Source organism: Neopelma chrysocephalum, unplaced genomic scaffold (genome assembly GCF_003984885.1).
Source record: "Neopelma chrysocephalum unplaced genomic scaffold, ASM398488v2 Primary Assembly neopelma1_25, whole genome shotgun sequence".
Lineage (NCBI taxonomy): Eukaryota > Metazoa > Chordata > Aves > Passeriformes > Pipridae > Neopelma > Neopelma chrysocephalum.
Genome location: NW_020897694.1, coordinates 35182005 through 35193004, shown reverse-complemented (window position 1 = coordinate 35193004; position 11000 = coordinate 35182005). Strand labels below are relative to the sequence as shown.

Below are 11000 nucleotides of genomic sequence, written 5' to 3'. Positions count from 1 at the left end.
ACAAAGAAAATGTAATCAGATATGACTGCTTTTAATAAGTGTTTTCATAAGCATAAAAATGTAAGACTGGAAGATGTTCCTTGAGTCCAGCTGTCTACCCTCAGAAGCAACTCTTCCAAGTACTTAGTGCAGCATAGCTTTTATAATCTATAGGTATAAGAATACTTGAGGCTTTTCAGTCTGAGAAAACACAACTGTAAATTCCTTTACTGTACTTCTTCTGTAATCTTAATTAATACAATCCATGTCTAAATTTTATCTTGATTTCATAACAGACCCTCAATATTGTCTTTCAAAGGCCTCTTTACTGTCATTTCTATTTTTACTACTGATTTTGTCTTGAGCCAATTTTGGGGTTTATATCTGTAATTGACCACCTCACAAACATTGGAAGCTGGGCTGCCACATGTCCTCTTTTACCAGCAATCTTATTTACTTCCTTTAATTACTGTATTCTAGTCATGACTACTATTCTACTGGGTTTTAGTCAATCTCGTAATACCTTATTTCACAGACTTTACTAGTAACCCCAAATTTAACATTCCATTTTCCAAGCCTCTTGCCTACAAGAGTTTTAGTGTTCAGTATTCAGTAATTTTAGGGTTGTCTTATGTGTCTCTGCATGATGGATTTTGGACAAGGAAGGCTGCAAACAGCTGTATTCTCTTCCCTGTCACTCCTATATGTTTTTTTATTCCATGATGTATGGTCATATACCTGATTTCCATCCTTTGCATTAGGTGTGGAAAGGATGTATGATCTTCTCCCAGTCTTATTCTCTGACTTTAAGGTCCAATGACTGGCTACTCATGCCAGTCTCAACTGCATTTTTCCCTACTATTATGGTAGTCCCCTAAAAAACCCAAAATTTATTTTTAAGTTTTTCCTTTCTGAGGAATATGCTATTTGGAGCAAAGACAAAGTCTTTCCTTGTCATTCCTTCATCCTTTGGAAACCATAAGGTATTACCTGAGCTGCTGCTTCTTTTTCTTCTTAAGAGTTCTTTCTTAGCAAGAGTTCGCCAAAGTCATGTATTCTGGCATAAAAACAGGCAGTGGCCTCTTTTGCAGGTCCCATCAAAATCTCTTTTAGCCTCAGTACTGATAGGTGCCTTATGCTTTCTGCCCTTGTAATACAGCAGGCCTCTGTATTCTAGTAGCATGTTTATAGGTGTATTCCATTATACTTTTCTTTCCTTAATGTGCTTTATTATTTTATTTTCTATCATCTAATGCTGCTATTCTTTCCCTCTTGCCTATAACAACAAATCTATTCCACAGAAATCAAGAAGAAATGGAGCTGGTCTTTACCTTATTTTCTGGGTCACAATTTGCCAGTGGTTTACCTTCTTTATCCTTTCTCATAGTAATGTCTCAGCTTTGGAGTGTTACATCAGCAAAATGAATAATATATGTGCCACAGAGCTGTGTGCTACTAGTTGTTCCCCCAGACATTCCATAGAAGCTCCTGGGCTTGCTGCTGTGATACTAGTTTTCTAGTCACTGTTGTGAATTTTATTCACTTGTGTATAATATATGCCTATTTTTAATGGGAATAAAGAATATTTTTTATTTTTTGTTGTTTTAGTCATCTATTTGACTTCTTCACTGCATAGAGTAATTCAAGGAAGCTGGGTAATGCCTCATGGATCCAGCCATCTTTGGGAGAAGGCTCACTGTAAATACAGTGAGCTTCCCAAATGTGAAGCTTTGTGTCTTTTAACCTAGTTCAGCAATTTTAAACATACAGAGGCGAAATAAGGAGCTTTTTCTTCTAATTTAACTATAATTCACTAGCTAAGACTACAGCTTTCCTTGCAGATCCTATGGATATGCAGTATCTGTACACACATACCAAGTAAGCCTTTAGTGACGTACCACTTGGTGCTGCACTGCAATTTTTACTTATAAGGCCTTTATCGCTGAACAGTTCTTTGTGCTGTCAGTAGGAACACCATGTGTGAAGAGCAGTGGGCATCAAGGAATGGAAAAAACCCAACAAACTACCAGAGAAATCTGAGAGTACAGTTCTGCAACCATTTTATCGACTCCAAGCCATATTCTTCTGTATTGCTGCTCACACTGATGCTGTCAGGTCATCACCTGGATTGTGCAGCCAGAACTGTCCCTCCTGGCATCATCTGTGGAGATGAACTTAAGCCACCTTCCCTGCTGGGCTCAGCCGAGTGTCGCTCAGCCCTACCACCAGTCCCAGCTGACGGCTGGATTCACCCCCATTGACTGCACTCCTTAACTAAAGGTAGGTCACTTCTGCTGTGTAATTTCCTCCTCATGAGAGCTGGTCAACCAGTCATCTTTTAAAGGTGTCAGTGTGGAAGTAACATAGTAACACCTTATAGGCCTTTGCAGGCATCACTTCTTAACTATTTGCAGCTGTCTTATCTGGACAGCATTATTTAATTAACTGCTGCTGTTCTGACCTGATCAAAATTGCATTCCAGTTATTCCGTGACAGAATGCGGTGCTGTTGGATTCACATGTTCTGCATGGCCTGGGAGGACTGCAGACTGATCCCTGCTGAAATCCCCCTGGTGCCACTCAGAAAGGTAAGGGACAGTTTGAAATCCTTACTGGAGCTTCAGCTGAGGGTTTTCTGTATGGACAACAAGGACACTGGAAATCAATGTGTCCTTACAGACCTACTTGTAAGTCTTCTAAGTCTTTGTCCAATAGTTATGCTAACTTTTCATCCAACTTTCCCTTCATGCCACATGCTCAGAAATGTGATTAGGACAGCCCCAAGAACATAAACATCATTGCTCCTTTACTTTCTTGAGGCAAGACTGATCCTTATTTATCTTGACCTATTAATAGCAAGATTGTTTCTTGCCTAATTGATACTGGCATTTCTCAATAACACCATAACACCACTTTATATCCACCTCTTTTTCCTGCAGTTTCATTAATATAGATGTAGTAAATGGTATTGGTACTTCAGGGCAACACATAAGTCATCTAGTAACAAGCTCTTTGTAACTATCTGTCTCATTTCTGGATACCATGGTTTCATTTAAAGTCCTACCAGCCTGGTTAGCCTTCTGGGAAAAGACTTAGGTAAATTGGGCTGTGCTTATATATTGTGCTGAATGGAATTTGCCTTGATGTGCTCACACCTTGACAGGTGAATTTATGGCTTTTTTCCTTGATGAACCTCCCACGTCAAATTTAACTAACTCTACTATTCAAGAGCAGTTTGGTGAAGAAAGAGTTCTGTAATATAAAGGTACATGAACTCTGTGACTGCGTCATTTGGAGACTTCACATCATTGGAGTCTGTCACTGCTGCACTGGGTTCTCTCCTAAAACTGTAGTAATAAAGTGCTTCTGTTCTGACCTAATCAAAATTGCATTTTGCTTATTCACAACAACAGTGAAATATATCTTGAGCCTTTCTTTTAATTTTACTTTATATTGAACTATTATGTAACATTAAAATTGTCATTTTCAGTTCACTATTGTCTCTTACTAGAAAATTTTCTCCTAGGTTGTAACATAAGGAAACCTGTTTCTCCCAGATCTGTACTTGCAACTGTATCTCCTAAAGTTTAGCTTAGATACCAGTACCCATGGCAGCAGGGACTCCCAGCTTTGTGCCAGGCAGTGCAGGAACAAAGGAGGCACAGCTCTCCTGCCCTCATCACACAACACCCCACACTGAATTTCCTAATCCTTTGCCTGCTCTTGCACATGCATGGACAAAAAAGCCCTAATCCAGGGTGGAACTGTCAAAGTGATTCATTTCACAGCAGTGAGTTCAGCATACTACCATGCTTGTACAGTGGAGGCACAGGGGCACCAGCATTCTGCAATAAAGGACTTTCAACCAGAAACCAGGGGACATCCCTCTCCACACAGTTCAGGGTCTGAGACACAGCCTTTGGATTACCATCCCCCAGGAACAGGGTGCAGGCTGGGGCATCCAGTGCAGCAGCACAGCACCAGTTTTCACTTACCCCATCCCATCTCTGCTACAGGGCCAATCTGGCATGCCTGCAACCATTTTCTCTGATTAAGCAGCAATGATGTCTTGGCAGCAGTGGCTTACATCCTACAGTTTGGGAACATCGGGTGCAGGCAGTGTGAAATTTAATTGTAATATTAAACAAAAGCACAAGATTGAACAGTTTGACTAGTAAGAGAAAAATTCAACTTTAATTTTGTTTTTAATACATTAAATAAAAAAGCAGCAGAAGTTTAACTTACATTTTCAAAATGCAAGTCACATTAGCATTATCATATTCTCACATAGTAGATTCCACCTGCTGTGCAACTCATCATCTTGTGGACACACTCTTAGCAATGTTGTCGCTAGTGTTGTGGTTTCATTTGGGCAAAACTTACTGCCAGTAAGGCTCTTGACCAATTCGCTGTACAGTGCTGGTGGCAGCCACTGCTCCGGCAGATCGATGTTACAGACTTCAATCCTTCCATGCTTTACATCCATATTTACTTTAATGTCAAGAACAGAATCTTTATAGGCCATGTTAAGACAAGTGCTAACGCTGAACTTTGGTGTCTTTCCGTACACCCACTCCCAGGTTTGTAGTTCTTTAGTTTTATTATTAATTCCAGGAAGCAGAGTCTCATCAGCTGGGTTTATTAAGGTGATATGATGATCTATTTGGTGTTGTGTAGCATATTCCTTAGCAATGGCATCCAGGAGCATCTCAGAAGTTAAACTAGGATCCTCTTCAAATAGATTTTTCACCGAGGCAGGGACACTAGGAGTGGCATTGCTCTTTAGCCCTTTATAAGGACTTTTTAGCACAGAAGATAAAACAAACTTATCTGCATTACAGAGTAAGGTACAGTGGTGATAAGCACTTGTCCCTCCCAGTTTTGCAGCAGTACCTGAGATTTTGTAGTGCCTATCTAGCAAGATGTCATATCTGTCAGTGACGTGTATGTCTAACTGGGGGCGCAAGGCTTTCAGTGCCCTAACAACCAGTTTTAGGTTTTCCATTCGCTCGTATTTTTTTCTGGTTGTGAAGAAAGTCAAATTGATATTACCAAGGTCATGGTAAACTGTCCCTCCTCCACTTCTTCTCCTGGCTAGTTTTATATTTTTTTGCCTCAACAGCCTGAGGTTGCATTCCTGCCAGGGATTCTGATGTCTGCCTATTACCACAGCAGGGGAATTTCTCCAAAGAAAAAGGACCTGTCGCTTCTCTAAATCCATGTGGTCGTGGATCCAGTCTTCCACAGCTAGATTTTGGTAAACGTCATTAGAAACAGACTGGATAATGAGGGCTCCACTAGCTGTGCTCCTGAAGCCAGCTTTTGGAGTCCTGAGGACGCAGGACAGCCGAAAGCAGTTCTTTAACGATGGCTGGAGTACCATGTTTTTAATAATTGGACAGCGGATGGAAGGAATTCCCACTCTGCTAAAGCTGGATGCGGCAGAAATGAAATGCTAGAGGCAGGCATGACGCAGTCATGCTCTTCCCACGGCAGCATGCCAATTCCAAGGCATAGCACTCCTCCGGGTGATGCCGCCCAAGCCCTGTCGGGAGCTTCACGAAAACATTCGGGGGTGTCAGAGTAGCTGCTCCTCGCAGTCCCTGGTGCCTGAAAGACCAAAGGAAGAGACGGAATGTGTATTTTCCCCTCACTCAACAGAGCCTTCCTAATGCGGTTTTACTTCGCGTAGCCTAGCTTTGTTAGGGGTTTTTTGGCTTTTTTTTCCCACGGGGTTCCTGGCGTGGTGTCCCCTCGGCCCCGGCGGCTGCTCCGAGGTGCTGCGCCCCTCGCCCGCCGCCGCACCCGCGTCCCGCCGGCCGCCCCTGCGCTACTCACGGCGGGGAGCGCAATCCCTGCCCCCGCGGGCTCCTTGGAGCCGGCGGCGTCCTTGGAGCCGGTGGCCTCAGGAGCGCCTTCCGCTTCCCGGGTGAGAGGTGCTGGGGGCGGGCGCTGCCCTGCCGTGGAGCCGGGGAAGGGATAGGGGCGGAGAGCTGCGAGCGGGCTCCTGCCGCTCGGGGACTGCTGATGTCCTGCCTGTCGCAGCGCAGCCATGGCACTGTGCAGCGGGAGGGAGCTGGGAAAAAGCGGGAATGATCGGGTCACAGAATCACTGAATGGGAAAGGTTGGAAGGGACCACACTGGGTCACCTGGACCAACCTCCCTCCTCAGGCAGGGTCATCCTAGAGCACGTGGCACAGAATTGTGCCCAGACGGGTCTGAATATCTGAGCGAGGGAGACTCCACAACCTCTCCGGGCAGTCTGTTTCAGTGCACAGTCACCCGTACAATAAAGAAATTCTTCCCCTTGTTCAGGCGGAATTTCCTGTGCATCATTTTCTGCCTGTTGCCTCTTGTCCTATTGCAGGGCACCACTGAGAAGAGCCTGGCTCCATCCCCTTGGCACCCTCCCTCCAGATACTTACAGGAATTGTCAATAATACTTACAGGGTCATACCAACAAGAGGCCAATGCACAACGGATAAAATGGATGATTCTTCTTGCAAGATCCAGCTGCACAATTTCTCTCCATGGGTTTTTGTGGATGCTAGCAGCTTTCACGGGTTCACAAGGAGGATGAAGGAGTTAATACAAATGCACAGAGGCTTGTGAAATACACAGAAACTCTCCATGGGATTTGGGAAGATATGGAAACTAAATGTTGATAGTGTAATTCATTAACAAGCTGGAAGTGATCAAAAACTAAGTAACTGTAGAGTATTTCATGCAGCAAGTTGTCTCCAGATTTGCATTGGTTTAAGCCATTCTTAAAGTCTACCAGACCTTAACTATCAAGAGCTCTTGTCTGTATTTAAGCTTACACTGTGGGACAATGTTCAATGCTAGCTGAACTTTTTTATCTGCAGTAGTATCCCTATGGGCAAATACATGTTGTATATCTCTTTCTGGTGTATGTGTATTCATAAAGGATACATTGCATGCTTTTGTCTTCCTCTCTGCCTTAATATAGGAGTACCAAGACATGAAGGAACTGTAGAGAAAAAGGTTGGTATAGTGGGTTGTGAGAATTCACATAGGCTATCCCTCTTGAACAGGTAGTTAGGGCTAAGTAATTTTTCTTTTTTCTAGTTCCAGGAATAGGTGGCTTTCAAAGAAATGCCAAATTGGTATTCAGGTGAAACAGTGAGATACTTGAGGAAGCAGTTTGGCTTTGGGTATGTAATTGGGTGTTCATGTATTTCCTTTTCCAGTAAAGAAAACTGTTTATGATGTGGCCTGAATTGCCTTAACCTTCTAGTTGAAGCAACAGTATCAGAACAGCTATATTCCCTGAAAGGTGAAGGGGAAGAGAAGGTGGATAAGGATGAAAGACTTCCAAGATTAAAGACATAAGCTTGGGGTTATTTCCTACTGAAGAACTGATTAATTAAGAGTGTGACAGTCCTTACCAAACACTTAAAAAGGCTGTGTGGGTGTAGTAGGGCAAGTAAAAACCAAGAAACCATCACCACATGTGTGCTGGTGGTGATTAGTGGGAGAAACAGACTCTAAAAGAATCTTGATGTAATGTGTGTCCCAGCACTTGGAACATTGTATTGTCATATTAAAAAAAAAATTTGTGAATTATTTTAAGTGACTTGCAATAGACATAACTTTTTGCTAAATTAGACTGGTGATAACTTTTCACTGTGGTGAGCTATTCAGTAATGCACAGGGTAAAAGGCATGTGTACTTCTGAATATTGGAAAATCAAATTTGGAGCTAGTTGGCAAAATGCAAAAGTGAACACGTGCACTGTAATGCTGCTCAGAAGTAGGGAAATGCGTCTTCTGATGTTACGAAAAATCAAACAAAATGTGGGACCATTTGTTTCCATTTTGGCAATTGATTCTTGGAAATTTGCATTGTGTCATTTTGCCACAGGGTGACACTAAAAACCTACTTTGAGCTGTTACACTCCGTGTTTTTCTGGTTAAAAAATGTTTCCATAGTTAGAAGCACAATGTGCTAAAAAGAAGTAAAGTGTGCAGAATACTAGGTGGACAGGTAAAAACGTCAAGGGTCTGTTTCTGATATGCTGAAGGGTAAAATACACATGAACAATAAATGCCTTTCCTGAAAAGTGGCTATTGTTGAAGACAAACCCAGCAAGATAATTGAAAATATTCTGACAATAAGCAAAAAATATAATTTCTAAATGCACACCATGATTTATTTATTTCTTCTGGGTTGGACTTTTAAATACATTTTTTATGTCTCAACTACTAGTGTATAAATCACATCTGCAAAATACAGCGATTGTTATTTTTGCTTTTGAAAACAATCCTGTGTATGAATTTCATTACTTCTTTGATCAAGAAAGTGTTGTTTGGTATACAAAAAGCAAAGTAACTGCTGTGCACAACATTAACCCGCATTAACAGAGAACTCACCATATGTCTCTTAGAGGATACCTTAGACATACCAGAGCAAAACTAATTAAAAATGTCTAATTTCACACCCAAAATGAAATTTCATAAAGAATAATATTTTATTCTTCATAATAAAATTCTTATTATTCTTCATAATTAAAGTTATGAAAACCTGAAATGCTCTTTTCACATCTCTTTTGGAGATAAACATGATAATGCAGTCTCTGATGATCTCCACCATACCAAAATCCAAAAGAAAGACTTACAATAAATCCAGAATGGGGTGAGGAAAAGAAAGAGACTAGTTTCTCTTGCTCTTTTTCTGGAAGCTAAAATCTTCCAATTTCTTCTCTTTGGGTGGGGATTGTATTTCTGAGGTGTTACTCACACCTAATATCTGAAAAGGTGAGCTCTATTCATGAGTGCTTTATAGAGGTTGCTTGCCAAAAAAACCCATCATTCACCTGACACTGTCTGCAGAACATAAAACCTGTGCTAGTGGCTAACAGGAAGAGAGTGCATTTCATCTGATTTCTCAGCTTGACTTTGGGACTACCTAAAGCAGCTTCTTTCAAAGACTCTTTATATCCATGCCCAACAGAAGCAGGCAATAGGAGTCAGAGGACTCACATGGCCCCTTACCCTTTTCACATCACTTTCTTCAAAGGCAGCAGTCTTCCTGTCCCTGTCTGTGCTATTCCAAGAAGAGATATGCAGCTAGAGGTACTGTAAATAAGAACTCCTATCTTGGACATAAGAAGATGTAAGAAGTAGTCTCTCTCATATGATTTTGTTGGTGGAATAAAGAAAAGCGCAATTAGCCTTGTAATACCATGACATTTTAACTTTACAATGTCTGCAAACCAGTTAATATGTCAATCCTGGCATTAAAAATCAGGAATGAGTTCAGACTTGTGTTTTATCATATGTGTGAAGCTAACGCTTGACACTGTCAAGAAACAGGTGTAATGTTAAGGGTGATATTTATTCTGGAAGATACAACTGGCACATATGCAAATTAGATGGGTTTTGGATAGAAGATAAGGTTTAACTAAAAGAAGGCTATTTTCACAAGATTAAATCAGTCTTATCTAGTACTTGTTTTGTTCTTGTCAAGCCAGAGAGATTGTATTGCAATTGCTGGAGTTTTCATCTGGAAAAGTGTCTCCTTGGATATTAGTTTCTGAAAGAGATGAATCTAATTAGAGCAGAGGTGTTCAGCTGAGCTCCCTGAGCTCACTGTCGGTCCCAGCTGATCAGCTGTGGCAGTTTCAGAATACCCATCTCTCTCCTGGGGCTGGATTAACGAGACTTGGCTGCTTGGCTTTGTCTCTGAAGTCTTCTGACCTGTAAGCATTGCTTGTGCTGCCTTTCCCTGCCTTTCTCTGAGGCTTTCACATTAGTCACGGATGAGGCCTATGCCACATGTGTGCAGATGGGCCCTGGGAGGTTTGAGTTAAAGGTGCTCTAAAACCAAAGAATTCCACTCACACCGACAATGGGAGGTGGTATTGCCAGAGAATGTCAATTTATTATGCCCACCCACCTCCCTGTTTCCATCTCCAAATAACCATTAGGAATTGAAGTATTATTTGAGGAAGTCATCTTTTTATCTGTCTGTGTGGAGAAAATGTTGTGTCACTTGAGGAGAAGCTTGGCTTAACTCCCTCCCTCAACAAAAAAGCCATTCAAAAAGGTATAGCAGCAACTGGTCACTCAGTATTCATTTGTACTTAAAACCAAAAAGAAATATGAACACCTTTTCTTGACTTTAGTAATGTTTTTTGAGGAACTGTGCCTTAAGTCATAAACCTGATACTGAAAGTTGAATTTTCATAGATAAGAGTTATTCAAAAACCTCCCAAGATGAAACCAAGTAGAGAAATAATTAAAATTTCTTTGAAGGGAGTGTTTATAAATATTTATATAAGAATTAATGGGAAAAATGCTTTTACTGATAACTTTGTACAAGGTTTTACAATGCATCTTTTTTTTTAATAATTTTTAGGATTTTTTCTAACCTCTGATTTTGTTTTGCCTCTAGAATTTCAGTCAGATATACCTGTGGGGAAAACAAGGATTATGATCTTTGAAAGCAAGATTTAAGAGCATAAAAGTGCAGAGACTGCATGCTTGCTGCACACAACTGTTTAGGTAAGCTGTTATGCTGGTACTGTACCAGAAGTTGTTATGTTCATCACAGCTGCTTGGCTTCTGTCCCATAGAACCCCCGGCTCAAGGAAAACACAGAGTCATGGATGGGATAGAAGGAACCTTAAGGACCATTTAGTTCCAAGCCCTGGCCATGGGCAGGGACACCTTCCATTAGATCAGGTTGCTCAGAACTCCATCCAACCTAGTCTTGAACATTTCCAGGGATGGGGAGTCCACAGCCTCTCTGGGCAACCTGTTCCAGTGTTTCATGACCCTCACAGTCAAGAATTTCTTCCTAATATCTAATCTAAACCTGCTCTCCTTCAGTTTAAGGTCATTCCCCCTTCTCCTATCACTACATGCACTTGTGAAAAGTCCCTCCCCACCTCTCGTCGGCCACCTTTAGGTACTGGAAGGTGCTGTAAGGTCTCCCCAGATTCTTCCCTTCTCCAGGCTGAACAACCCCAACTCTCTCAGCCTGACTTCATAGGAGAG

At 41.6% G+C, this 11000-nt stretch overlaps 2 protein-coding genes across 3 annotated transcripts in view; one reads left to right on the top strand and one right to left on the bottom strand.

Annotated features, from left to right (window-relative positions):
• The window catches only part of MITD1 (microtubule interacting and trafficking domain containing 1), a 3604-nt gene extending 2720 nt beyond the window's left edge, over positions 1–884 (top strand). For both annotated transcript variants that reach the window (XM_027674889.1, XM_027674888.1), the window contains exon 8: positions 20–884. The gene's annotated coding sequence lies outside the window, so the exon portion shown is untranslated. The remainder of the gene's footprint in view (positions 1–19) is intronic.
• Positions 885–4153: 3269 nt separating this feature from the next.
• Positions 4154–5906, bottom strand: LIPT1 (lipoyltransferase 1). Its single transcript, XM_027674886.1, has 2 exons — positions 5817–5906; positions 4154–5588 (listed from the first exon to the last, which is right to left on the bottom strand). The coding sequence occupies exon 2, from the start codon at positions 5359–5361 to the stop codon at positions 4240–4242; it is 1122 nt and encodes a 373-aa protein (XP_027530687.1). The 5' UTR covers positions 5362–5588; positions 5817–5906; the 3' UTR covers positions 4154–4239.
• Positions 5907–11000: the final 5094 nt, after the last annotated feature.

Coding starts and splice junctions, on each gene's coding strand:
- LIPT1 (XM_027674886.1), bottom strand. CDS start 5,361: ATGGTACTCCAGCCATCGTTAAAGAACTGCTTTCGGCTGTCCTGCGTC.